This window comes from Camelina sativa, chromosome 20 (genome assembly GCF_030686135.1).
Source record: "Camelina sativa cultivar CO46 ecotype springtype chromosome 20, ASM3068613v1".
NCBI lineage: Eukaryota > Viridiplantae > Streptophyta > Magnoliopsida > Brassicales > Brassicaceae > Camelina > Camelina sativa.
The window spans coordinates 310,302-337,496 of record NC_141899.1 but is presented as its reverse complement, the minus strand read 5'-3'; the positions used below and the strand labels follow the sequence as shown (position 1 = coordinate 337,496).

At 36.6% G+C, this 27,195-nt stretch overlaps 7 protein-coding genes and 1 non-coding gene across 8 annotated transcripts; 2 read left to right on the top strand and 6 right to left on the bottom strand.

Annotated features, from left to right (window-relative positions):
- Window positions 1-45: 45 nt before the first annotated feature.
- Window positions 46-2,039, bottom strand: LOC104768330 (mitochondrial succinate-fumarate transporter 1). The gene is made up of 2 exons (XM_010492274.3): window positions 1,126-2,039; window positions 46-688 (listed from the first exon to the last, which is right to left on the bottom strand). Exons 1-2 carry the CDS (start codon window positions 1,522-1,524, stop codon window positions 149-151), a joined length of 939 nt encoding a protein of 312 aa, XP_010490576.2. The 5' UTR covers window positions 1,525-2,039; the 3' UTR covers window positions 46-148.
- A 973-nt stretch (window positions 2,040-3,012) lies between these two features.
- Window positions 3,013-4,583, bottom strand: LOC104768329 (uncharacterized). Its single transcript, XM_019242041.2, has 5 exons — window positions 4,409-4,583; window positions 4,155-4,246; window positions 3,494-3,555; window positions 3,328-3,386; window positions 3,013-3,232 (listed from the first exon to the last, which is right to left on the bottom strand). Exons 2-5 carry the CDS (start codon window positions 4,232-4,234, stop codon window positions 3,215-3,217), a joined length of 219 nt encoding a protein of 72 aa, XP_019097586.2. The 5' UTR covers window positions 4,235-4,246; window positions 4,409-4,583; the 3' UTR covers window positions 3,013-3,214.
- A 181-nt stretch (window positions 4,584-4,764) lies between these two features.
- LOC104768328 (protein trichome birefringence-like 3) lies at window positions 4,765-6,918 on the bottom strand. Its single transcript, XM_010492272.2, has 5 exons — window positions 6,437-6,918; window positions 6,075-6,315; window positions 5,809-5,980; window positions 5,341-5,699; window positions 4,765-5,250 (listed from the first exon to the last, which is right to left on the bottom strand). Exons 1-5 carry the CDS (start codon window positions 6,630-6,632, stop codon window positions 4,914-4,916), a joined length of 1,305 nt encoding a protein of 434 aa, XP_010490574.1. The 5' UTR covers window positions 6,633-6,918; the 3' UTR covers window positions 4,765-4,913.
- Window positions 6,919-7,664: 746 nt separating this feature from the next.
- TRNAA-AGC (transfer RNA alanine (anticodon AGC)) lies at window positions 7,665-7,737 on the bottom strand. Its single transcript has one exon. It is a non-coding gene; the product is annotated as a tRNA-Ala (tRNA).
- Window positions 7,738-10,029: 2,292 nt separating this feature from the next.
- LOC104768327 (uncharacterized) lies at window positions 10,030-12,034 on the top strand. The gene is made up of 2 exons (XM_010492271.3): window positions 10,030-11,196; window positions 11,636-12,034. Exons 1-2 carry the CDS (start codon window positions 10,230-10,232, stop codon window positions 11,959-11,961), a joined length of 1,293 nt encoding a protein of 430 aa, XP_010490573.1. The 5' UTR covers window positions 10,030-10,229; the 3' UTR covers window positions 11,962-12,034.
- Window positions 12,035-13,424: 1,390 nt separating this feature from the next.
- LOC104768326 (trihelix transcription factor GT-3a) lies at window positions 13,425-15,543 on the bottom strand. Its single transcript, XM_010492270.2, has 2 exons — window positions 15,052-15,543; window positions 13,425-14,207 (listed from the first exon to the last, which is right to left on the bottom strand). The coding sequence occupies exons 1-2, from the start codon at window positions 15,382-15,384 to the stop codon at window positions 13,569-13,571; spliced, it is 972 nt and encodes a 323-aa protein (XP_010490572.1). The 5' UTR covers window positions 15,385-15,543; the 3' UTR covers window positions 13,425-13,568.
- A 3,608-nt stretch (window positions 15,544-19,151) lies between these two features.
- On the bottom strand, window positions 19,152-21,451 carry LOC104768324 (uncharacterized). The gene is made up of 3 exons (XM_010492269.3): window positions 21,087-21,451; window positions 20,503-20,921; window positions 19,152-19,828 (listed from the first exon to the last, which is right to left on the bottom strand). The coding sequence occupies exons 1-3, from the start codon at window positions 21,249-21,251 to the stop codon at window positions 19,390-19,392; spliced, it is 1,023 nt and encodes a 340-aa protein (XP_010490571.1). The 5' UTR covers window positions 21,252-21,451; the 3' UTR covers window positions 19,152-19,389.
- A 570-nt stretch (window positions 21,452-22,021) lies between these two features.
- Window positions 22,022-23,095, top strand: LOC147918360 (uncharacterized). Its single transcript, XM_087505717.1, has one exon. It carries the CDS (start codon window positions 22,022-22,024, stop codon window positions 23,093-23,095), a length of 1,074 nt encoding a protein of 357 aa, XP_087361843.1.
- The last annotated feature ends 4,100 nt before the right edge of the window (window positions 23,096-27,195 follow it).

Sequence of the window (27,195 nt, the reverse complement as noted above, 5' to 3'; positions counted from 1 at the left end):
TGACATCAACGGCAACAGAAAACAAAACAAATACAACTCCCAAAATTTGATTAATCGTAACACCGTCATAAATCGTGAGCTTAGTTTTATTTTTTTTGATCAAATCCAAATTGACAAACTCAAATTAAAACACAAAAAACGTGTCTCACTATAAAGGAGCGTTCTGGAGATATCTCATCTCATAAAGACCAGTGACTTGATCTGCAACAGCCCACATGATGGCTTGTCCTGGTGGAATCCTCATTAGCCTCGGCAACAACCCTCTCCACAAAGCCACTAACCCTTCCTCTGCATAAATCGTTCTAATGGCATGAACCATCCCTTTATATCTCACCCCACCTTCACCGTCTCGGGTTTGAGCCATCAACCTAGTTTTGACCACATCAAATGGTCCTGTGCAGAACGGACCAGCTGTTCCAGCTAAAAACCCTGAGATCATTGACTGCCATGGCTGCAAGACTTTACCATCGCCTTCATGTTTGTTCCACAAGAGTACATCAAACGCGTTTTTCGCTGTGAACATTACAGCTTGGTTGGTACCGTTTCGCATAACCGTCGGTGCTGCACCTGACCATAACCCCAATATGCTTTCTTCTCTCACGATGGTTCGAGCACAATGTATAGGTCCTTTGTACTTGAATAGCTCAGGACTTAATCCTTTCTGTTGCTGAAGTCTAATTTTCACCACCTGGAGAGATTTCAAGACAAAGCAAGAACAGAGAACTCAAACAGTGTTTTACTCTCAGGTAAAGGAATCATATGAGATGCAAAAACTCCTTTAAACCATTTCAGTATCAAACCTTATCCCTCTAACCACAACAAGAACAAGACAGAGACTAGAAATGCTTCTACTTACTGTTTAGTATCAGACAGATCTGAATTAAAACAATTTCAAAAGATAGACTAATGTATTGATGAACAGAGAGAGTCTGGTTTTAATCTACAATTTTCAATTGTACTAAAAATCTCTCTGGACAAAAGTAACTAACTATGATTAAACTATAATTTAACAAATTCTAAAGTGCTAATAAAATATTTAAGACATGTGATTTCGTCAGAGTTGTTTTTTGTCCTGTAAAGTTAAGCAAAAGGCAACAAAAAAAAAAAAAGGAGAGCTTTTTATACCTCAAAGGGTGTAACAATGGCGAGGGCTTCAAGAACTCCGGCGCCGAATCCGGAAAGCAAACGGCCACGGTTGCTTACTTTTCCGGTCTCTGAATCTTTGAACGCGGATTGAAACATGGCGTTAGATCCCATCCGAAGAGTGTACTTGAGCGTGAGGTGAGTGGCGAACGGAGTTAAACCTTTCCAGAGAGCACGAACTCCTTCGGTGCGAACCACCGTGGAGCCACAGTGGGTGATTCCTTTGTAAGCGCCGACACGATCTAGCTGGAGACGCGTTTTGATTACGTCGATTGGTTGGAGACAACAAGCCTCGACTACTCCGCCTAGTGAACCTGACACTGCTTTCATGTACGCCGGTATCTGTTTCCTCCGCTCCGTCGTTGTCGCCGCCGCCGCCATTTTAGAATCCTCCCTCCGCGGCCGAGCGAATCAAAAAAACGGAGAAGAAAGCAGAGAGAGAGAGAGAGAGAGAGAGAGAAAGTTCCTTCTACTTCTATTTATGGTTTTGATATTTTTGGTTTTAAATCAATTTTGCAAGATTTGTTTGCTTACAAAGAAAACAAAAAGGGTTTACTAAACTTTGTTGAATCCTTTAAATACATAAATGTGGAGAAGTGCGAGAGACAGAACACGACCTTTTTTTCCTAGAAGTGTCATTCCTAAAAAATATTTCTAATTACAATTTATTCTTATTCAATAATTCTATTAGAAAGAAAGAAAAAAAAAGGGTTGGTAAAAAAATACGCAATGTATCACGGCTGTTCTGACGTAACGTAACGTTTCTTCAAAAAATACTATTTCATCACAACCAGAATCAGATACTTAGTTTATAGGCGTAAATCTATTTAATCACCATAGAGATGGTAGGTGTTAGTTTATTTGAGGCCTCTTATTTAAAGGACCATATTTGATTTGATTTGATCTCTTCTTCAGCGGTCGTAAATGACCCAACTTTAAATGACCATGCTTCTTTGGTCATTGTCTTTTGTTCGAAAATTGCCAATAGCATTCTTTTCCCTTTTCATTGCCTTTTTTAACGTTTTCTTCTTCTTTGTTTTTTGCTATGCTATTACACGTCTCTTCTTCTTTGTTTTGCTATGCTATTACACGTCTCTTCTTCTTCTTTTTCCCATTCCGACTAGAAAATGCAAAAAAAAAAAAAAAAACATTAGTTAGTATTTAATAAAAACTTAGTGTGTGTGACTGTGCTAAAGGAGCTTCACGTCTGGCACTGTATGAATGCCATTCACAGTGTCTGTCACTTACATCATGGTAAGTACAGTACTTTTAGATCCCGGTACCTGATCCTCTTGGGCATTTTTAGGTTGAGTGATCAGGCAAAAATGTGTCATGGAAATTTCAATTCTAACTCGCACACTAGTCCCAAAAAAAAAGAAGCAATGTATCTACTAGCAATAATTTTATGCTACGATGCTCTGTGACAGTTGTATGATCTTCACTGTGAGTATGGTCTTCACTGACGATATATTTACTCACTGGTAGCTCGGTAACAGTTTGGACTTGGACTTTTTAACCTAAACTGCAGTTGACAATCTTGGATTGTATTTTTGTTTGCATGTGATTGCATTGCTATAACTTCTCTATAAACTAGTAGATAGTATACAACAAGATGTGATTGTCTGATTGATATGTTTTAAAGATTCATTATAAAATTTTTGGAGGATATCAGTGGGGCATGGCTTATTAGATTTTATACTGCTGATCGATTCTAGACATTTTGGCTCGCACACCTGAGACCTTCACGCTCTTACAGTCTTACATTTCACAACTTTTCAAATCGATTACGTATTTACACATAAATTCAAAGCCAGCCCAAAACATAAAGAATCAATAAATGAGCTCTACAAATAAATAGAGGCATACGACGACAGAAATTCCTTGACAGAACTTCATATATAAGGGTCAGTCACTCCGGTCAAGTTGGATTTAAAAGAAGAGAAAGAGCATCAAAAGATCACTGGTTGTTTAACCCACACGCTTATTACTTTTTAACATCCTTTATACAAAGATAAATAGACCTCTCTACTTGAGCTGAGCCATGCAATTATAAGATTCCCCAAGAGAATAATCACTGTTTCTTCATGGACTGCAAAAGTTAACGGAGCAGTTTAGATTTCAATATCACAACGCCTACTGTAGAATCTATGAAAGATTGAAAGCAACAAAAAAAAAACAACTCACATCAATGTTCTTGGCGACTTCTTCCATCTGCTGAGCAACTTTCTCCTTGCTCTCTGCGGCTGGAATAATAAAACAAACCCACTTCTTTAATAAGATTGCGCAACAGGAGGGAGAAAGCAAATACACAACACAAATTTTTATAATGCTTTAAGTTAAAGAGACAAACCCATTTTAGAGAGGTTTTCTATTCTCTTTGAAGTCCTCACAGCAAATCTCTGGAACGCATGGCTGCCAAAACAGAAACGAATTTCACAAACTGTTAATGCTAAGTTATTGTAAGTGTTAACAAAGCAAGAATTACAACCAATCTTGTGAAACAATTGGAGATCCACTAGTGTGCAAAGTAGTGTGGAAACAAAGATAAACAAAACAATAATAGCCTCAGAAATTTCTTAGATTCAAGAGTAACGTCATGTATTTGATCAGGACAAGCCTACGAAAATCATCACCGGCAGCAAACCACTAAAGAAACATATGGAGAAACCAACAAATCTATACAAAGTAGATCCTAAGTTTCCCAAAGCTCAGGAAAAAAATGCATTGCTCTTCAAATCAGGGAATAGCATAAAACAATTCCAAAACAAAAGCACCAAATCTTGTTCAAAAAAAAAAACAAATATATCAAACTTCCTACGCTGCAGCGTATGGTAAATTACGTAGCAGACCAGCTGTAAGTTGAGGCTATATTGCTTCGATATGAACGAGCCGATGAGGAACTTATTTATAAATCCACTCAGCCAGAGAAAGAAGCTTTATATATTTAAAACATCTACCCCCAAATTCGATTTTAAAACCCTAAATCGACGAGTATTAAGAATCGAAAGTACCTGTTAGCCAAACCATTAACTATGAACTCGTTCGCAACGTACGAAATAACTCTGGCAATGAAGTTTCCTCCTCCCGCCATTACCTCACTTTCCTATATCAATTAAAAAAAAAAAAAAAAAAACCCTAATAACGTCAATAATTATACCCCCAAATCGAATTCAAACCTAATTTTATGATGGATAAACAAATCAAAACACAAATCAAACAAGATCGTGTAGGAAAAGAGCAGATTTTGCAGGAATCACAGCCTAACCTTATGCAAACGAAGAGGAAGGTTTCGAGCGAGACCCAACAAAGATCGGTGTCAAGTCCCTTATTTTTTACAAATCCCAGATTCGTCCGATGTTATATAGAAGGAGACAACTTCACCGTGACGGCGATTTGAGTTGTTGCGTTACTGGGCTTGATGTCTCCCATCTAACGGCCACGATGTTCTCATATAAAAGATCCAACGGTACATATTACCCCACTAGTCAACTAAACTAACCTAAAAACTCATGGTCCCGAAATTCCTACTTTACCCTTGACTCCTCCCTCAATTAATTAATAGGCCCATATATTTTTCTTACGTGCCAGGCCCATTTAGGCCTTATTTTCATCCAGGTAAAATATAAAAACGGGCCGAGTCTGTTTGATCTTATAATAAAAACGACGTCGCAATCTTATACATACAAAGTTCATCAAACAAACAAATAGAGAGAGGATTTTGATGGGTTTTTCCCGGTTTACTCCTCTTAGTCTGATTCCTATGCATTGATTTACAACAAATTAGCCAATAAGATCCGATTCCATGTATCGGGCAATCCAGGTAGACACCAATGTATACAATCAGCGTGCCGCATTGGATCAGCTCTCTCCTCAGCTGTTAGGATTTTGCCACCAGTCTCGGTGTAAACTGTTGTGTGGGCGTCGATGCGGTACTCAGAGAGCTGCGTGATGTTGATCACAGTCACGGGCGTTGCCATGTGCTTTATCACGCTTGACACCACTTTCATCATCTGCTTGTTGGACCCTGTTCCCCAAAACTTCTTATCCTTCACTGGCTTCGTCTCGTTGAAACACTTTGTGCCGTTTGGCTTTCCCCAGTCTGCACTTCTGCACGTTTTACATAACAACACTTCACGTTAATCACAAAGCAGACACATTACTTCTCCAACCAATATTTAAAACTCAAGATTTGTTTACCTAGTATGAGTGGGAGACATGGTGGTGAAGAAGACTCTGGTCTTATTAGGGTCAACGGTGGAGTCAACCCAATTAGCCCATGTCTTGAGACCTAGCCTATAAGCCACCGCTGTGTCTAGTGCCTCCGCACCACTAGCCCCATTTCCAAACGAACCCCACAGAGCGTTCATGCGGATACCACTCATCCACCAAACGTAAGTGTTGAAAACCAAAATATCTGCTCCTTCCCAAAACTTAGCTCGATCTTCCACTGAGTCCACTTTCACTATCCTTTTCTTCGGATCCAAAATCACAGGTATGTCCGTGTTTGATTCCACGATATATGGTGCCCAATAGAACTCAATTGTAGCATTGTATTCCTACGGATCAACAAAAATAAACAGAGGAAAAAAAATTTAAAATATGTTTTGCTTGCAATACAAGGTTTGAAGGTTTTGCCTTGCTTTGAATATTGATCTCTAAACGTACCTTAGCTTTAAATACAAAGTATCTTTTGCTACGGTTCATTGATTTTTCTCCTTCGGGTATTATTGATTCCACCGAACACACGAACGATTCCCATTGGCTTCGTTGCAACGAATCTCCCACAAAAAGTAGTCTTTTCCCTCTGAGTTTGTTCATTGCTAACTTCGGACTAAATCTGTTTTGGATTTAAACAAAGCTCATAAAGGTTCTGTCTCAAACCCTAAAACAAGTGAGATTATAGGTTGTGTTTAGTAAGTTGTAATATTTACCGTGGAATTGTGCAGTCGTCAGGCTGCCATTCCCACCGAAGATAATCAGTTTCTGGCTGTCCGTTTTTCATACAAGAGAATTGACGGTCGATGTAAGGACATGATCTATCGGTGTAGAGTGGTTCGATTGAGCTATTGTAAACCCATTTCCCTGATGCAACATTACACTCTTCAGGATCGAATTCGAACCTGTCGTCAAGCAATTCCAAAATCTCTGATCTCTCTTTTCGAATTTTCTCCTCTGGGAAACAAGGAAGATTAAGAGGAACATGGTGAGAATACTTGCGTCACAAGAAAGAAACACCAAAACAGGACCAAAAAAAAAAACAGTTTTCAGATTCGAGTGTCACGTATGTGCTTACTAGGTTTCGAGCTAACTTCTTTCCTCGGACACGACTTTAGCTTGAATAAATATGAAGAGGAAGAAGAAGACATCAAGCTGATTCTTTCGGTGTATAAGAGAACGAAGAACATGAAACCACAGAGAACGAGAACGATGATGGAGAGAGGAATCTTCTTGGTTCCTCCTGCTCCTCTGTAAGAAATCAAGAAGCTCATAGTGGCAAATCCGGTAATTTAATGTGGAAAACGTGTCGGGTTTGTGAAAATAGAGAGGGAAAGGTGGTACGAGGGTGTTGGGTTTATATTTTTGGGAAAATATGGATTGAGTAGGAGTGAAGCTAAAGGCATGTTTTGGATGTGTTGCTTCCATCTTTTCCCCAATTTAATAAAGATGTGGTTAGGGGGAGGTTAATCATTCGGTTTTTTTCTTTTGATTAGAATCTGTAAACGTGAAATGCACATTGTTATTGATTAGAACATTTTTTTCATATATTATAAATCTGCAAGACGTCTTCCGAGTTCCGATTAGTTGTATATATTCAATCAAGTAATTTCAATAGGTTAATGTTGAATATTGAAAAAAAACTGGTGTCATTTACTTTACTAACACACATTAGTCTCATTACTTTATAGTTTATACTAAAAGAAAAAGAAAATTAACAGTTAAACACATACGACATCTGAATCATATCAAATTTGGTTACTTGACTCGATTCTTCGATTACTCGTTTTCTTTTATACACTACTAGAACTTTGGTTACAGCTTTGAAGCTTTAAAAGATAAATAGAAACAAACATATTTGGGAAAAGCATCGAGTGACTACTTGATTAGGAATGCTAATCAACTCAATCATCATTCTTAAAAAAGTCGTTTAATGTGATGAGCAAATAGTTGAGTGATTGTTATCTTGGCCGTCGACATCAGAGAGACTAAAACGACGGGGGAAATATATTTAACGTATGGAAACGAAATAAACAGGCACCAACTAGGCAACTAAACAAATAGTTGGTGTTGCTTGTAAAACCAACAATAGTTCCTCTTTAGTTATTTTTTGGTATAGATGATGATCAACGAAAACAATTATTAAAGGCAAACATAAATCATTAAGGCTTCTACTTTCGCAATTAATCATATGCATAACGTATTATTGTTGCAAGATATTTTTTCACTATTAATAATCTAATTTGTATGATGAAGAAAAAGGGGTAAACCAAGAGAAAAGAAAAAAAACAATTAAAAAATAAAAGTGGAGATGCGGGGTATCGATCCCCGTACCTCTCGCATGCTAAGCGAGCGCTCTACCATCTGAGCTACATCCCCAATGTTGTTAGATCACCCAACATTTTGATATTTGAATACTTTAATATGGGCTGTTAATGGGCTTCCGAATATTTTTCTACATTTGATGCACTCTCTCACTCTCAGAGCTTTGAACAATACTAATTAGTAATTTCGATTTTTATTTGTAAAAAGTAAAATAATTTGTAGAGGTGCTTAAAACTTTTAAAGAAAGAAACACATATGCGTAAGGGTAGGGATTGGTCGAGAGTTGATAGGTGAAGGTGATAAGGCAAAAAAGGTCTCCTTGATGGCAATGTTTTCTTCATGCGCGTCAGATATAATTTAGATTTGTCGTCTCTGTTTCCGTTGCCTCTTTTTGTTTCCGGTGTGAACTAAGCGACCGAAGTACTTTCTACTTCATCTTTGATAATGACGCCACGCAGTTAAGATTTTCTTGTGTTTTTTTAAACAAAAATTTGAACGAAAAAAGTTGAAAAAAAAGGAAAAAGGGAAAGTAAAAAAGAATCTGTAAATATTTTATACTACCATTCTCTTCTTTTTCTTTTTTACACTTCGAATTTGAATTTGGAATTTTTGATCTTGACGATCATGCCTTATAAAATAAAATATTTAGATAATAAAGCTATCAAATCTTTTTTTTTTTTAAATATATATATTTATTGAAGACATAACAATAGCTTCATATCCTAAGAAATTAAAAGAAGTACTATATTTTGTGTTACCCGTTGTGCATGTATTATACCAATGAATGAAATTATAAAAACCAACGCTTTCTAAAGTGCCAAAGATAAACATACTATAAAACAAGTAGAAGATCTATATTATGAAACATACTAGACGTATTTAAATGTAATGATCAGACTAATCATATCATTATTAATCTCCCGTAAACTCGGCGACAAAAACAAATTAACGATTACCTTAAAGTTGGTTGCTCCAAGCCTTCGATGTTTTTATTTAATAATAAAGCAAACTAGATAGGTTTCGAAGAGCCCTTTTGCAACTTTTTAATATTCATCTTCTGAAGATTCCTTTTACTATTCGAAAGCTTGATCCCGCCTATTTATATATCTGATTAAGATTATTTAAATCTTCTAAGTATATCTTAAAACGAATTCTTTTACCGTTCAGTGCACATTGAGAATTAAGCCTAGTAGTTTATATTGTTGATCTATCATCCTTAACATTGTGGATAATCCACTGATTGTTTTAAAAAATATTGGTCTATCGTATTAAAATTGACAATTGTGACGTCTAGCAAAAGCTAAATTCTCATTTTATTTCAGAATTACTAACCACTTATTGGTTTTCCAATTTTAAACAGTTGCTTCAAAATTCAAGTTTCAACCTATAGTTAAATATGTTTGGAAAATAAAAAACCATGTATATAGTTAAAAAGCATGACCATTCTTTTTTCTTAATATAAAACTTACGTGAAGGAAAAAAAATCACGAAGTAGTTACATTACATGACCTTTATTTTGAAATAATTGATGAGGCCATTATTAATTGCTGATTTTTTTCAAAAGTACCAAAGTTCTTTTCTTCCGTTGAGTTTCAAAAACAGAATCTTCTCCTGCATATCACTTTGGATATAACTTTATTTTATGATCATGGTTACTTTCTCCCTTATTATGTTACCAATAAATACTAAATCCCCTGTTTATTAATAGAGAAGCATTCTTAAAAAATGCTGATGTGTCGTCGCCAGAGAGCTCGAATCACATTTTAGCAAATAATCCTCATTAATTATACTAATTACATCTATGCCATTATAGATTCAAATCAAAATTCATTACATAAATTAAAACTATTTGTAGCCATTTAATTTGAATCTATATTACTATTTTCTAAAAAACAACAAATTATTTTTTAAAATTGATAATTATTCATATTTTATTAAAATAATGTCCACACAAATTTCTCCACCACGTTAAAATTCTTTTCTATATTCAAATATTTCACAGGTGAAATGTATATTTACACCAAATAGTCACCAATTGGAATAATAATAAAAAATTAGTTACATATTTTGTTTTATACAAACGAAACTTAGATCTCAAATAATAATTTTACTATAATAATTTTCTTTGAATCGATTTATCCGCATTATGTGCGGGTTGTTTACCTAGTAATCTATTATTTTGTGATTGTGGTAAGATACATACCAATACGTGAATCTATTCAGAACTATAAATTCGTGTTACGAAATACAGTGAAATATAACGGTGAAGTCACAAAACATATTTTATTCACTTCAAAACAACACAAACCAACTTAATAAACTAATCATAAGCGTTTATTGAACCACAATGTCACTTAAAAATAACAAAATTTCACAGTACTTTTGTTGTTTACCCAAATAGTTTTGCTTTCAAATTAAATAGTTACTAGTTACGTCTGTGGGTCCTCGCAAATAATGTGAACTTGAGTGTTCTTCTTGTCCTTTATAAATACCAAGAACGTCTTGCACATTTTCTAACACACTCTCCTACTAAAAACACTATCACCATGACCCAACGACCCAACCCTAAGACTGGCTGCCTCACGACGGTAGTCCGTCGTCTTTTATGCTCCGGTAGCCAACAAACTCACCCTTCCGACAACATCCTCGACTCTGACGAAACACTCCAACTACTAATCCCTTACGAAGAAAACGAAGAGCCAAAGAAAGAGATCAAAACCGAAACTGAAACCCAAAACGATGACGTCTCTCTCCAAGCTCCTCTTCCTCCTCTTCCTCCTCCTCCTCCTCCTGCTCCAAACGTCGTAGCCAAACTCATGGGGCTAGACCATCCCGCACCAGGATCAAAACGGTTCCGGTATTTTGATGATACCGGTTCGGCTGTCGCACGGAGCAAGTCGGTTAACTTCATGGACTACATCTTAAGAGGTCACGAGGACGAAGAAGAAGAAGAAGACGAGAAAGAAGGTAACCGCCAGTGCCGAAGAGTCAAAGCTTCCGTTTCTTTTCGCGAGATAGTCCCAACCTCGGCGAGATGGAGCTCCAATAACCAACAAAAGAAACACGACTTTTTGCTGTCGTATCTCGACAAGCTCGACGAGAAGAGGGAACTTATCGGATCATCGTCTTTTTCAAGGTCTAGAAGGTTCGAGAAGGTTGTTGTAGAAGACTCCAAGAAGCCGCCATTGCCACCTCCGGCGAAGAAGAAGGAGAACGAGAAAGTGGCTAAGAAGTTTAAAGACGAGCCTAGAAAAGTTGCGAAGAAGAAGAAGAGTGAGAACAGAAGTGACGTTAACGGAGCTAAGAAAGTTCGTTGGTTCCTTTCACCGTCCAAGAGTAAGTCGTCGGAAAAGACTGCGCTTCTAGGAGAATCAAAGAATATTCGGGCGGATGAGTTTGTCGGAAAAGAGAGCGAGTCGCCGGAGAATAAGTCTAACGCGAGTCCAGTTTCGGTTCTTGATCGAGATCTTTATGATTATCTAATCCTTGACGATGACTACTACTTCTCAGGAGGTGAGTCTACGAAATATTATTTTTATTTCTTTACTTTTATATTTTTTTTAAAGATATATCATATATATATTTGAACGTAAATTAATTATTTTAAAAATCTTCTTTGAAAGTTTGCCAAAAGAGAAACTTCTGATGTTTAGTAGGTAAAAATTTGGTCATTGGTCAACATTTTAAGTGTTTAACCCATTCAGTGCACTTTATTTGAAATACTTAATAGTATCATTCAAAATTTTGACCAATACAAGAATTTTCCATAAACGTCGGATAACTCTTATTTAAAATTTAACCTTTGAACATCTTCTTCCCTTTGAACATTTTTTCTTGGTTTTACTGTAAAAAAAAGCTGCGAAAATGAGACTTTATCAACATTTTCAAGAATTTTTATTTGTATTTTCCCAATCATATTTTAAATGTCACTTTAATTTGAAAAAAAAAACAGGAGATTCAGAAAGTGCATCGGAGTTGTCAACAACAAAGCAAGTAGAGACAACAACAAAATCTTCATGCTCTTCATCACCAGCAACAACAAAAACAAGTACCAAGAAAGAAACCAGCAATGATTCTGAAGAGACAGAGTTTATCACAAAACTAATGAATATGCTCTCAGATCTGTCTGAAGAAGACATGAAGTCTTCCACTTGGGTTTCTGCTTCGTCGTCAACTAAACCCGTTGACTTTACTCAGGTCGAAGATCTTTGTGTCGAATTTGGTCAAGAGATTCTTGACCTTGTTATGGACCAGTTAGTTGATGAACTCTGTATGTAATTTCAATTCCAGATGTCAGTTAATTATCAGAAGTATGTCGTTTTATAATCTTATAATCCAATCGTTAACCAAAGACTCGTGCAATTTTTACCATTCATATTTTCTGAAATTACTAGGCCAATATAAGTTATTGACCACGGGTAACATTTATGATTACTACCAAAGACTATGATACCTATCCTAAACACAAATATATCGTGTGTTGAAACACACACGATAACCAAAATATATAGCACAAGGATAATCTTGGTGACTCGTATCATAAGAATAAAATTATTATTCAAATTCGATATGATGAGAAAAATTATAAATATATAAGTAGTACTGGTCCAAAAACAGTCAAATCGGTTTTCTTCTGAGATATGCAGAGCCCCGTAACTTCGAAATACGAACTGTCTTCTTTATGTCTATTTCACATGCAAATCGTGGTCTCCTTCTAACGTTACTTCTTTGACGTTTTTTTGTATTTTTCTGGATTTTTATTTTTTTTGTTTTTTGGTTCACATGTAAAATCCTTCAACATTTTCCCACTCTAATATATTTAAATTTTGAATTTATTAATTTTTTGAAAAAGAAAAAGAAAAACGCAAAAGTCATAAATGTCGAATTGTTTTCTCGTACCCATGACCTCGATCTCAGGGATTGTTCCAAGGTTGTAAACCAATAGAGCTAACGCGGCGAATGAGTCATCGCGTGTTTTCTAAAATTAACGCAGATACAGTAAAATAAATGTGAACGCGTCATAACACGGTTTCATGTTTTGTGTAATTTAACTGTTCTGCTCGCGCGATGTGTTGGTATAAGCAAGCTGTCTTGCAAGAGAAGAAAAGAATAAAAAGAACAAATTATTTCTTTATAATTTAAAATAGGTCTCTACTTATGAACAAAATAGGTTATATTAATATATATGTGTGTATATATGAATATGATGATCACAAATAACGCGGAGAAGTAATGTGTGACAAATGTGAATTGAAAATTTGGAACAAAGACTTTTTTTTTGTATAATTTTATTGTTTATCGTCTGATTAATAGTTATGAAACATTCTTAGTAACAGAATAAAGTAGCTTAAAGTACTAAACCAATTTGTTTTTCGACACCTATAACTATCAAAAATAGAATTCAAATTAGCATCTAATTATCTACACAGTGGTAGTTACTTTATGCACATATATAGGCGTCCTTATTTTTATCAAATAGAATCGTTATATTAAATGTGAGGTTGGTCAAATTGAAGTGCTTACATGCTCGCTCTCTGCTTCTAGATCAATTAAAGCTCATTTAAATCTATAAACTATGAACACAAAGACTTGGGAAAACATTATGTGAGGGCGCTTACAACAAATTTAATTTGATGAATTTCCAATTAAAAATAAGGAAACCAGCCTCCCGGATCCATCGAGCCTTTGATTATATAATTCGCAATCCTATTTTCATAACCACGATATGGTAACATGCGGACTATCAAAATCTGATATTTTATATTTTTCTTTTCGAATATAATTAATATAGTTCATATAAATAAAAGGAACATTAATTTAGATATGACCTAATTGATTTGCCTAGCAAATTAACTCATGTTTATGAGTAGCCTATTTATGAGAAATTAGAAACCTTGATTACGACCATGATCATTATGATCTCTATTAAGCTTATTAAGCAAAGCATCAATGAGAGTGTCTCTCTTCTGAGCCCTAACTTCTTCTCTCATCCGTCTCTCTTCCTCTCTCTCCATCCACCTCCTCTCCGCGGCAGCTCTCTCCTCCTCTAGTTCCGCCATTCTCTTCCGCCACTCTTTCTCTCTCTTTTCCCTCTCTCTCTCCTTCATCTCCCATGCATCTCTCCATTCCTTCTCCATCTTCACCGTCTGCCTCATAAACTCCTCCAATACTTCTTTTATTGTACTGCCAGCCGCGGTTTCAGCTTTAGTTACTCCTTTTCCTTTTTTAGCACGTTTTCTTGGATTGGCAGAAGTACTAGTAGTAATCACTTCTGTCTCTTTCTTCTGTGTCTCTACTAAAGATAATAATTCCTCGTTGATGTCTTGATTTGGCTCGTCAACTTCTTCTTCCTCTTCTTCATCATCATCAGATGAAAATTGATTATGTTTTCTCTTTGAAGAAGTGCTTGGTTCTGTGGGGTCTGACCACAGCATTCTTTGCATTCTTGCTGCAAAAATCGATTGAATTTCATTGTGGAATGGGAATTGCTGCCTAATAGCATCTGGCTCTGTCGTCTCACACGCCTGTCCCATAATTATTCAACATGTTATATATATAGTACTATACATAAATATTTATAAGTATGTAAACATGTAATAGCTATAGCATATAAATAATAATAGATAGCAATAGCCTATGCTAATTTTTATAGCTTACCAAAGTATCTTAACTGGAAATCATATATAATCTCGTACACACATGTTCATCTATCGTATAATAAGAAAACAAAAACATGTTCAACTATATCACGTTCCTTTTAGCATACAATAAAAGACGTTTTCAACAATCTTGATGCTTTGTGTTCATCAGTAACGTACGGTTATTATTAGAAATCTTATGCACTCGTTATATAACGGTTATATATTAATATTTTAGTGGCATGTTGTGAACACGAGATGTTACTTACATAACATACTAACCATGTGATAAACGAACAAAAAGAAAGATTAATTATGGTATAACGGATCAAAATGTGAACATAGGCAATATCATGATGAAAGCTCACCAGTAAACGCGTAGAATATTATTCTCTAGCTCGTTACCATTAATGGCAGGACAATATCTAAATAACCTTGGAGATTAGGTTAAGCTCATTAATTGATGTATATATAATATAGTTCACCTATACATACACCATAAACTAGGTTTCCATTTCAGTATGCATACTTTCATGTCTAACCACACAAACTAGTGATAAAATACAAAACAAATAACTATATAGTTACAAAAACAATAGAAAATGCTATTCTAATAATGATGCATATAGATACTTGTAATCATGTTCATTTAACAACATTTATATATAGGTGTGTATATATAGAGACTATAGAGAGAATCATTTAGTATAAATATAGTTGAAGGGGTAACCTTGTATCTGGTGACGAGGTTCTTCCACTTGCTCTTACATTGTTCAGGGCTACGGACAAAACCTTTGTCGGCCATCTTAGCAGCCACGACTTCCCAAAGAAGCTTATTACGTTTGGTCTCCATGAAAGTCTGATCAAGCTCTTCTCTTATACCCAAAAGCTCCTTTGTCTCCTCTATGCTCCACTGTGGGATTCTCTCACCTCCTCCTCCGCCGGGATCCATCGCCGCCATCGTGCTCTGAGATGGAGGAGGAAGCTGTTGCTGTTGAATCAAGTGATGATGATGAAGCTGATGGTGGTGGAGGTGATGTTGGAAAGGGTTACGTCTGTCCATTATTGGAATCGAATTGTCTTTGTGACGTAAAGAGAACAAGAAGAGATCAAGTTTTTTTTTTTTTGGGGTTACTTATAAATGAAGAAGAGAGAGGCTGCTTTGAGAAAAGAGGAGAAGACAGAGAGGAAGAAGAGAAAAGAGAGAATTTAATTAATTTATAAGGAAGTGTGAAAAGAAGGTGTGAAATCGTCAAGGGACGATAGAAGTGTAGTTTTTTGTTTTTTTCTCTAAATTATATATAATTAATAGAGATTTTTTAAGAAAAAATATTGAATATACTAGAAGTAATCGAATTATTTAGTTGAATAAAATACGAACACGAATGTCTCTTTTCATTTAGTGAAAAGGACATCATATATCGTGATTACATTACATTAGAAAAATAATAAGTTTAGATTTCTTTCTTCGGATATAAAAGTCGACATTTAAAGCAGCTAACTGAATAAAATCATACTACTTTTCTTCGTATTACAAAATTTTCTCGAACTATAATTTTTTTATTTTTTTTATTTTACAAATTGATTATTTCTGTTCTATCATGCTTAATTAAAAAATTGTAAAGTGGTCGAAGTTTTTTTTTTTCTTTTTTTACTAGAAGGCCGTTTTTGTATAGATGACCCTTTTTTTTTTTTTTGGCCAAGCTCAAGTGCTAAACTCAACGGCCTCATATTTATTTTATTGGTAGTTACTAATTTTGTCCCAATATAGTACTTATAATACTGCGTTAATATTTCGTCATGCTTACGAGTTATGTATGAGTGCCAATCTGATTTATAACCTTTATTTTCCTCCTCTTGCCTCAAATTAAATAATCATTGCTGGCCTTTATGCCTAGTCAATTGACCCACTAGATTTTCTTCTTTCCGTCAGTCTCGTATTTTTTCCTTCGAAATTATATGTAATTACAAAATTTCATCTTAAAAGTTATCTGATGGTTGACAGAAAAAGAATAACCCTATTGGAGATCAAATACACTTTTAAAAGTTAGATGAGCTCAATGGAACAAATTTATCAGAATTAAACAAGCAGTTACATAAGCTTTCCTGGTTGTTAAATATGTATAGAGGAGAGAGTATTTAATTTAACTAGTTGACAGACACCTAACGTTCCTATAAGAAACGACTTAATTTTAGCTACTGAAAACAAGAAGACTACGTACCGTTATAATTAATAAAGCTAACAAATTGATTGGAAATGTAAATTCCCCAAAGAGAGAAAAAAAGACGACCGTTCATGTGTTTGAATAATGATATTTGCTAAATGAATTGATGAACTATAACATGGATATTTCCGTAGTCGGCACAAGAAGAAATAATTAATAATAAGAGGGAACAGAGAAAAATGTACTGATGAGTATGTTTGGATCCAGTACTGCAATATACAACTGTCAGATTCCCAGAATATATATGGTAAGTACATACATATATATGAAGCCGCGTCATTGCAGTGACATTAGCTAAGTAATATCGTACGGTGAATTATGAAACTTGAATCTAAAGAAAGATTCGTGGGGGTGTTGTGTTAAAAGAAGTATATTATCTGTATAGAGAGAGTTGTGGGGTTTATAGCATCTGTGTGTGATGGATGTGTAAGAAGAAGTAACAAAAAAATAAGTCAGCGAAGTGGTCCAAATGCTGATGAACCGTGTTGAAAGTAAAAAACAAAACTTTTACATAACATGCAACTAGACTTGGCTCTCCCACCTGTCATCCCACGTGGATTGATTCACACGTTATTACTACCCCTAGTCTTATACTGTAGTACGTACTTCTTAATTCTGTTAGGCCAACTCCAACGGAGACGGCAAAACATTAAATTTGGTGTTAATTTACTCCAATAGAATGGCAAAACAAACATTACTACTATTTTTTTAATGTTTTGTGAATAGTGTAATATTATTTACAAAACACTAAAAAAAATATATTATTTTTATTTATATTTTTGCTTTAAAATATATTTAAATTATTATCTATTAACTAAAAATTAGATATATCATCAATATTTTTAAATCTATCTTATTACATTTAATAATATAAACTAGAAACTATAATTAATATAGTATAAAATAATAATTACGACTAAATTTCAAAATAAATATCAAATTTAATAAGATTAAAAGTTCATACTAAACTTCACACGATGATGCTTGATTTCAAAAATTTTTAACTTGACACAGACAAATTAAAAATCGTGAAGCACATATTGAACTTCGAAATGCATTAATTGAGCACTTATGGTTCAAATTTAGTAATATGTAATTTATTTCTTAATTTAAAAAAGTATTTTTTGTTATTTTAATTTATTGATTGTAATTTTCTATTAAGTACTGAATTGAAAGAAATCGTTTATATAAATGTTGATGTTTTATTAAACTATTTAAAAAATTTAGTTTAATAATATAATGATCAAAAATTTTATTTTTAGTGTGAAATTTGATGTTGTGGTTGGAGATGAAAAACTTTTTGAAACACCAAACACACTAAATTTAGTGTCAAAATTTGGTATTTTAGTGTTTTATGGTTGGAGTTCCCCTTATATGTGTCGTCGATTCATCCAATTTCAAGCTAATCTAAATTTTTCGTTCAAAATCTGTGGTCTTTACAACAGTTTTTTAAAAAGTAGAGGAGACTGGGAGTGAATGCATTACGAAATAGAAAAATTGAATAATCAAATACTCTCTCCGTTTCAAAATATAGGATGTTTAAGGTAAGGCACACATATTAAAATAGTTTATTTTTCTTTTAAAAACTATTAATATATTTAAATTAAAAAAGATTTAACCAATAATAAAGAAAACTACATAAATAACAATTACAAATTATTAAATATATATTAAAATTTGCATAAAAAGTTACAAAAACATCTTATATTTTGAAACATTTAAAAGAAATCAAAACATCTTATTGAAACGGAATAAAGTACTAGTTAATCAGGTATGCGGAGTCTTTTATTCCACGTGTAAACGTCCACCTTATTTACCGACGTGGCAATCTTATTATTTTTACTTGTAAAGATTGTTTTTTTTCTTTTTGGCTGATGTTTATCTGCTCATCATACAACAAGGCCACCTCATCGTCCCCGTTTAGTAGTATTTAATTTTTGGGTTCCTCTTTTGCTTAAAGGCTTTAAATAAAGCACATACATAATCAGCCAATTCGTGTTATTTACAATATTGTTTAGGATATCATCGCTCCGGATTACTCGGAACTCATCTACGCAAAAAAAAAAAAAAAATACACCACATTTCTAAAACCTTACTAACTCACTCACTATCTGCACAAACACCATGAAAATGGTTGGTGTCTTGGTGATATTTCAGTTGATTGCATTAAATCTTAATGTTCTTTTAAAAAACATTCAAGTCTCTAAGTGTTCATTTTGAATCTCTAAATCACACTAAATCTATGAATAAGCAAGTGCATAAGTAGTCTGTTTTTTTCTTTCTTTCCTATTGTTTGACATATATAATACTAACAATTATTCTACGTCAACATCACCACGTGAGGAGTTGAAAAGATTTTAATGATGGAATTAGACGGGAGAGCAAGGTCAAGATTCATGGTGCGAAAAACGTAAACATTGAAACTTTTAATACCAAACAAAAACGGTGTTCTTAATTCAAATTTCGCTACTATGATTAATCAATTTGACTTCAATTTTTTTTTTTTTTGACAAATTGTTAACGTCGTTGATTTAGTCTTTCAAAATCTGTTGACAATAATGTGTACACTACTAGTAAGTTTATTTGCAAAAGAGAGAAGACGGTATTAAGAAACTTTAACTACTAGTCAGTCCATTCATTACTACTAAGTAAACACCAGCATCGTTTGGTGGGTGGTATTTCACAATTACCTTAAAACTTTACCAAAATGCAACAAAAAATGAAATTCCATAAACCACATCATCTTCTGCTTCTAGACTAAACGATTCCCCAAAAAGAAAAAAACTAGCAGCTTTTAACAAAAAAAAACTGAAAACGAGATGATTCAATCTTAAGACAGACATTCAAGATGAAAACATCCGCTTGACCCCTGTTTTCTGCTCAGGCGTTAGCTTCGAAGGGAACTTGATGATGAATCTGATTCTCAAGTTTCCTTTTCTTGATGGATCTTTAGGGATCGGCATGCCTTCCCCTTTCACTATCTCTTCGTACGACGGACTGACCACATTGTTTACCGGAACCGTTAGGGTTCTTCCGTCAAGAGTAGTGACCTGCGCTGTGCAACCTGTGAGAGCTTCCACGAGAGATATCTTTTGCATTACCACCAGATCATTCCCATCTCGTTTGAAAACGGGATGGGGTTTCTCGTCTACGATGAAAACAAGATCGGATGGAATGATTCCGCGATGCTCGTTTCCTTTTTCCAGGAATGTTATCTTTGTTCCTTTCTTCCAACCGGCTTTGATCTCTATCGTCAAGATCTCCTCAACTGGAGTTGGCCTCCTGCATTGAAGCACACACTACGGGTTTAGTCAGCAGCAAAAACATAGAAAACATAAATCAGTAATGTCCTGCATTGAAGCACTCACAAACTACGAGTTTAGTCAGTCAGCAGCAAAACATAGAAAACATAAATCAGTAATGTCCTGCATTGAAAGTGGTTTGGAATTACAGAAAATGCGAATGAATCTATTCTTCCTGGATTCAATTGGTGTTTGCGAAAAGTTTATACATTCAAGAGAGCTTAAACAGACTTTCTACAAAGTGTGTAACTTGATCAATCAGAGAGTCTGTGAGTCCATGAGATTAAGAGAATCTATGTATAGTTAAAAACCATGATGAAAGTGGTTATTTAGGCCAAGGGATGCCGTGGTTAGCTGTATATATAGCTATCTGTTTCTAAACTTACATCTATCATTAATGTGTCAATAGAGAGGTCAAATAGTGAATAAAGGTCACACTCACAGAGATAAAAACTTGTAAACTAACCAAAACCTGTTAAAAAGAAGAACTTTCTAATAAGCCGACTCTATAGACTAAAGATTTGAAACCAAACTCCATACAACAATCACAGATAGAGGTTAAAGTGTCCCTAATTAGCCAAAAGCAGCAGCAGATATTTATAGATATGCAAAAAGCCACTAAATTGATGAAGGGAAGGGAAATGGAAAACAAACCCGGAAGAGTCGAGAACATCACGAGAGATCTTCATCTTCTTGGTGACTCCTTTATACAAATCCTCCAAACTACAAGGCAACTGTCTCTCGATAGGAGCAGCTTTCCTAGCAGGAATGGAAGGGTCTCCTCCTCCTCCAGCGCCGGCAGCAGCAGCAGCCCTCAAGGAAGCGAAGATATCATCACCATACCTAAACGCAGAAGGTCCTGCTCGGGAGTCGCTGCTTCCGGTACCAAAAGGCCTAGTGAAACCAAAGAAGTCAGAGAAGATATCATCGGCGCTTCTGGGATTGAAGCGGAAAGAAGAAGCTCCGGCGTCTGATTCTCCAGAGTAACCACCGGAACCGGGAGGAGGGCCTTGGTTTAAACCTTCTTCTCCGTATTGGTCATAGATTGCTCGTTTTTGAGGATCACTCAAAACCTAACAAAGAAGCATACATATAATGATCAAAAAGAGAAGTGCATGGTCGATTTCGATTAGATTAGCTTAGCTCAAAAAAAAAAAAAAGAAAAAGATTGATATTTTTCTAAAATCCTAAAAAAAAAAAAAAGGGGGAATTGAAAGAGAGGGAAGTAAATTAGTCACATCGTAAGCTTCGGAGATTTCCTTGAATTTAGCTTCGGCTTCTTTTTTGTTGTTAGGGTTCTTATCAGGATGCCACTTCATGGCCAGTTTCCGATAAGCTTTCTTAAGCTCGTCGTCGTTTGCACTGCGATCAACCTCAAGCACCTTATAGTAATCCACCCCCATCTCTCTCTCTCTCTCTCTTTCTCTCAATCTTTCTTCTTGTTCCAATCGCTTTCTCTCTCTCTCGCTCTGTCTCTCCCACTGGAATCTTTCTTCTTCTTCACTGGATTCTAGGGGCCGACTATATTTTCTCTTCCGGAATTAACATTTTAACCGAGCTGAACCGATCTATAATTTGGAAATCGGTACGATAAACCGATCGTGATTTTTAATCGGTTTAACACTCCAATTTTGTACTTTTTAAGTTTTGTCCACATATATATTATCAGCTTTAACTTTAAAAGGCCTTAATATTGGGCCTTTGAAAAAAATAATAGTAGCTGCTTGGTTAAGAAATCGCAAGACATTGGGTCTCTTCTGACCGTTGGACTACTCAAACACAAACATTCATGAAAAGAAAATTTTAAGAAAGAAAGCAAACTTTTATTGAAGTCTATTATTTCAAAGACGAATGCTATATATAATGTATGAGATAAACAATACAATCGCTGATGAGAGGAATGGCGATTTGGTTTCTCCCTTGGTGGTTGAACTTTGTCTCCATAGAGACGGTTACCGACGGTTTCGTCGACGTTGAGGGGCTTTACCTACTCTGTGATCGTGCGGCGGTTATCTCCACGAAGTGGATCTCTCTTCGTGATGCTCTGTTGGCGGTTGGAATGAAGGATTTGTTCTATAAATACCGCATTTTGGATCTGCAGTTTCTTCATCTTCGGCTTTTGCTTTCTCCACTTCTATTTCTTTTCCAGTATTTTCATTTCAAGTCTCTCTCAATGGCCGATAATCTTCGACAAAGAGTACAAGATATCAATCTGGGTGCCGATGATGCTCCGCTTGCAATCCCGGAGGGTGTGGTGGCTAATGCCGCTGCAGAGAACCGTTTTATTCTCATTGGTCGTCCTGTCATGCCACGCCGTCAGAATGTGCGTTCCATCATTGCTTCTATGCCACGAATTTGGGGCCAGGCTGGGGTTGTTCATGGTCGTATGGTGGGGGGTAACCGCTTTCAGTTCATTTTCCCTACGGAAGGAGAGATGGAATTGGTTCTTCGGCGTGGACCTTGGGCTTTCAATGATCGGATGCTTATCCTCCAACGCTGGTATCCCAATGATAATCCTCCTCTTATCGATTTCATCCCTTTCTGGATTCAGATCCGTGGTATCCCGTTCCAATTCCTCAACCTCGAAGTCATCTCTTTCATTGGTCGATCGATTGGCAACCTTCTCGATGTTGATTATGATGCGGAGGCTGCTGCAAGAGTGGAGTTTGTTCGTGTCCAAGTCCATTGGGACATTACTCTCCCACTTCGCTTTCAACGTCATATCCAATTTCAACAAGGTGTTAATACTCTCCTCCGTTTCCGTTTTGAACGCCTCCGGGGTTTCTGTGAGGTATGTGGCATGTTAACACATGACACTGGTGCGTGCATACTTCAAAATGGTGGTGAAGAACATTTTGACAACAATGATGATGCTGATGATGAAGACGTTGGTCATCTTGCCGCACCTGGTATTCATGGTGTCGTGATTCGTGAGATCGTTGAGGAAGACCCGCTTCCTGAAGCTGCACAAGAGATGCCTGCACCTGATACTCCTGCTGGTCAACCGGCGGGAGAGATTGTCATTAACCATGCTGCTAGCGGTCCTACGAACCCTGTGGACTCTGACTTCATTATGGAGGCCAGAGGTAAACGTAAGAGAGATGAGTCACCTGAACCTGCTGAGAGGATGGACAGCTCCAAAGCTAAGATTTTGGAGGCTGGTGAAAGTAGCTGTTCAGGGGATGATAGCTCTCCCCTTGATCTTGACAGAGGCGCGGTGGGCCCAGTACCACCACTTCCCCCATGAGGACAGCCGCTTGGAACTGTAGAGGCTTAGGCAATGACCTCGCAGTTCGACATCTAAAGGAGATAAAGAAGACTTATTCTCCAGACATCATTTGCCTCTTTGAGACAAAACAAGGAGATGATACTGTTCGAGACATAGTTGCAGAGTTAGGATATGATCGGGTTGTAACAGTCCCTCCTGTAGGCTTCAGTGGTGGTATAGCACTTATATGGAATAGCCGTATTTCAGTTTCAGTTCTTAGTCATTCCCCAAATCTTGTAGATACGCATGTTCAAGTTAATGGAGTTGGTTTTTATTTGTCGTGTGTTTATGGGAATCCAAACCCAGCTCTAAGACATTTGGTCTAGGAACGACTACAAAGACTTGCGGTGAATCGCAATGGTCCTTGGATCTCTATTGGAGACTTTAATGAGATAAAGAATAATAGAGAAAAACGAGGAGGCCCTCTCCGGCCTGAAAGCTCCTTTTTAGATTTCCGGCGAATGATTCAAGTTTGCGATTTTCAGGATCTTAAGTACTCTGGGAATCCTTTCTCTTGGGTCGGTAAGCGGTACAGTCATGATGTTACATGTTGTCTAGATCGTACTTTAGTTAACTCCGAGTGGTTAGCTCAATATCCTGCATCCCATGTAGAGTTTTTAGAGCTTCTAGAATCAGATCATAGACCGGTTATCACTACCATCTCCAACGACTTTACACCCCGACGAGGTCAGTTCTACTTTGACTCAAGAATGGTCAATAAAGAAGGATTTAAAGATGCTGTGGATAAAGGATGGACTTCTATGAGACCCGGACAGTCAATGTGTTTGCACTCTCGCCTCAAAGAATGTCGACGTACCATATCAATTTGGAAGAAGGGAAACAGAACTAATACTCAGGAAGAGATTGGCATATTGAAGAAACGTCTGGATCAAGCTCATACGAATGGCTTACCTACACAACAAATTCGGGATCTCCGAATGAAGCTAAGCTGTGCGTATAAGGAAGAAGAAGAATATTGGCGAATAAAAAGCAGGAAAACATGGTTGGCAAGTGGAGACCGCAATACGAAATATTTCTTTGCCACTGCAAAGAATCACACTGCTCGTAATAAGCTCTACTCGATACTCGATGATGACCGGTTTGAGCACTGTGGTGATAGTCAGATTGGTAAGGTCGCAGAAGCATATTTCACAAAGCTTTTCAAAAGTGAGTTATCACCGCAGAACAATCATTACCATGTTTTCAGAGATTTCAAGCAAAGGGTTACACCTTCGATCAATCAGGATTTAACAAAACCAATTACTGAAGAGGAAATTAAGGCTGCAGTGTTTGATATTGGTGCTACAAAGGCTCCAGGCCCTGATGGTTTCACTGGAGCTTTCTATCAGAATTTTTGGAACACAACTAAGGATGCAGTTACACAAGAGGTTCGCGATTTCTTTGATCTCGGGGTCTTTGATAAGTCATTAAATCATACCAACATCTGTTTAATCCCTAAGACACCTGAAGCAAAGCATATGAGTGAGTTCCGACCTATTGCGTTATGTAATGTCAGCTACAAGATAATCTCCAAGGTTCTGGTTGGGAGATTAAAACATCATTTACACGGTATCATCTCTGAAGAACAGGCTGCCTTTATCCCTGGTAGAATCATCACCGATAATGTACTTATTGCTCATGAGCTTATCCATGCACTTAAGGTGAAAAGGCGGTGTGCTAATTCATACATGGCGATAAAAACGGACATTACGAAGGCTTATGATCGCCTTGAATGGGACTTTCTACAAGAAGCTATGTTTCGTTTTGGTTTTGATGTCAGATGGATTCAATGGGTCATGACCTGTGTCAGATCACCAACTTTTTCGGTTAATATAAACGGTAATCCTCAAGGTTTCATTCAACCAGAACGGGGTATTAGGCAAGGTGACCCGCTTTCCCCCTACTTATTCATTCTCTGTGCTGAGGTACTAAGTCATATGATGAAGAGAGCTGAGTCTCAAGGCTTGATTAAGGGTTTGAAGATTAGCAACGCTAGTCCATCTGTAAGTCACCTTCTTTTTGCGGATGACTCCTTATTTTTCTGTCAAGCAAATATTAAATCCTGCAGTGCTATCAAAGACATCCTTACACAATACGAAAAAGCCTCTGGACAACAAATTAACACGAGGAAGTCTGCATTAACGTTTGGTAAAAGGGTTCCAGAAGCGACTAAGACTCAGATACGACATCGACTACAGATTTTCAATGATGGTGGATGTGGTAAGTATTTGGGATTGCCGGAGCAGTTTGGTCGTAAAAAGAAAGAGCTATTCGAGTATATTGTGGAGAAGGTTCAGAACAGAACAAAAGGATGGAATAACAAATTTCTGTCCCAAGGTGGGAAGGAGATTTTGCTGAAGGCGATAGCACTTGCTATGCCGGTTTATACGATGAATTGTTTCAAGATTCCTAAAGGGATTTGTGAGGAAATAGAACGAGTTATAGCAAACTTCTGGTGGAATACTCAACAAAATGGTACTGCAGTGCATTGGGTGGCATGGGCTCGTTTAAAGTATATGAAGAAAGAAGGCGGGCTTGGATTTCGAGATATAGAACGGTTCAATGAAGCTTTGCTTGGCAAACAAGCTTGGAGAATACTGCAACACCCAAATAGTCTTCTTGCGCGTATTCTTAAAGGTCGATACTTCGCAGATTCTAATATCCTGGAGGCAACAAGAGGAACTCAGCCTTCTTTTGGATGGCAATCGCTATTATGTGGTCGTGATCTTCTTAAACAAGGTTTACGTTTTACTATTGGTGACGGATTATGTATTAAGACATGGACTGATCCTTGGTTACCTGTACACCCTCCTCGACCACCACGGTTAGCTCCAACTATACGTGATGATTTATCCACAGTAAACACTCTCTTTCTGCCAAATCGCAGCGGATGGAATGAAAGCTTAATCCGTGAGAAGATTCATCCAGATGATGTCAATCATGTTCTTCGGATAAAGAAGAGTCATTGGCAAAATCAGGACTATCTGGGTTGGCACTATACGGAAGATGGTCTATACACAGTTAAGTCCGGCTATTGGCTCGCTACACATCTCCCAGAACAGGAATTTCAAATAGGCCCTCCATACGGAAATCCGCAGTTAAAATCAGAGATTTGGAAAACAAAACTACCTTCAAAGTTCAAGCATTTCTTCTGGCGTATGACTTCTCGAGCTCTAGCTACAGGTGATGAACTAGTGCGAAGACATATTTCTTCGAATCTATATTGTAAGCGGTGTGATCAGGTTGAAACTACTGAGCATCTCTTTTTCACATGTCCCCATGCTATGCAAATCTGGCGTTGTTCTAATATCCCTATAAGAAGTCTGCTAAGTTCAGTTGAGCCGTTGGAAGACAAACTCAAGAAGATCCTAGAATTTCATAGACTGAGAAGCCACAATGATCGACTCTCTCTTCTCCCATTTTGGATTCTATGGAACATATGGATAGGACGTAATAAGCTTCTCTTTCAGGGGAAAAATCTCAGTTGGCAGAGTTTGTTGAAGACAGCCCGACAAGAAGCTGATGAATGGTTAGCTACCATCCCATCAAGTTCACGTGATAATTCTCCGGATCATACTTCTATCAGTAGGGATCGACGAAATAATTCTCCTTGGCAAAAGCCGCCCTTTGGATGGGTTAAATGTAATTATGATGGTAGCTTTTTTAACATCGACAGTCAATCCACAGCAGGCTGGATTGTGCGTGATGATCAAGGCCAGTTTATGGTGGCAGGTCAAGCCACAGGGTCTAGAGTTATGTCAGCTTTTGAAGCTGAGTGTCAAAGCCTCATCTTTGCTATGCAACAATTGTGGAGTAATGGGTATAAAAATGTTATCTTTGAAGGTGATTGCCAAAGGTTGGTTAAGGCAATTAATTCTTCCTCTCTGCACTTTGATGTCTACAATTGGTTGCAAGAAATCAAAGGGTGGTCGACGAGATTTGATAATGTAAGCTTCCGATGGACTTCAAGGAAATCAAACTCATTGGCGGATAAACTAGCTAAATTTCAGCAAGACAGTCCTAGTGTTCTCTTATTTTCCTCAATTCCCCCTTGTATTCTATCTGACTTCAACTCTGTA

Excerpts from the sequence above, each read along its gene's own strand:
- LOC104768330 (XM_010492274.3), bottom strand. The coding sequence starts at position 1,524 with ATGGCGGCGGCGGCGACAACGACGGAGCGGAGGAAACAGATACCGGCG. Across the intron at positions 689-1,125 it reads CCATTGTTACACCCTTTGAG|GTGGTGAAAATTAGACTTCA; the intron begins GTATAAAAAGCT and ends AAATCTCTCCAG.
- LOC104768329 (XM_019242041.2), bottom strand. The coding sequence starts at position 4,234 with ATGGCGGGAGGAGGAAACTTCATTGCCAGAGTTATTTCGTACGTTGCG. Across the intron at positions 3,556-4,154 it reads GTTAATGGTTTGGCTAACAG|CCATGCGTTCCAGAGATTTG; the intron begins GTACTTTCGATT and ends CTGTTTTGGCAG. Across the intron at positions 3,387-3,493 it reads AGAAAACCTCTCTAAAATGG|CCGCAGAGAGCAAGGAGAAA; the intron begins GTTTGTCTCTTT and ends TTATTATTCCAG.
- LOC104768328 (XM_010492272.2), bottom strand. The coding sequence starts at position 6,632 with ATGAGCTTCTTGATTTCTTACAGAGGAGCAGGAGGAACCAAGAAGATT. Across the intron at positions 6,316-6,436 it reads AGAAGTTAGCTCGAAACCTA|AGGAGAAAATTCGAAAAGAG; the intron begins GTAAGCACATAC and ends CTTGTTTCCCAG. Across the intron at positions 5,981-6,074 it reads GACGACTGCACAATTCCACG|ATTTAGTCCGAAGTTAGCAA; the intron begins GTAAATATTACA and ends AATCCAAAACAG.
- LOC104768327 (XM_010492271.3), top strand. The coding sequence starts at position 10,230 with ATGACCCAACGACCCAACCCTAAGACTGGCTGCCTCACGACGGTAGTC. Across the intron at positions 11,197-11,635 it reads TGACTACTACTTCTCAGGAG|GAGATTCAGAAAGTGCATCG; the intron begins GTGAGTCTACGA and ends AAAAAAAAACAG.
- LOC104768326 (XM_010492270.2), bottom strand. The coding sequence starts at position 15,384 with ATGGACAGACGTAACCCTTTCCAACATCACCTCCACCACCATCAGCTT. Across the intron at positions 14,208-15,051 it reads ACCTCGTCACCAGATACAAG|GCGTGTGAGACGACAGAGCC; the intron begins GTTACCCCTTCA and ends ATTATGGGACAG.
- LOC104768324 (XM_010492269.3), bottom strand. The coding sequence starts at position 21,251 with ATGGGGGTGGATTACTATAAGGTGCTTGAGGTTGATCGCAGTGCAAAC. Across the intron at positions 20,922-21,086 it reads AAATCTCCGAAGCTTACGAT|GTTTTGAGTGATCCTCAAAA; the intron begins GTGACTAATTTA and ends CTTCTTTGTTAG. Across the intron at positions 19,829-20,502 it reads GATGTTCTCGACTCTTCCGG|GAGGCCAACTCCAGTTGAGG; the intron begins GTTTGTTTTCCA and ends GCTTCAATGCAG.
- LOC147918360 (XM_087505717.1), top strand. The coding sequence starts at position 22,022 with ATGGCCGATAATCTTCGACAAAGAGTACAAGATATCAATCTGGGTGCC.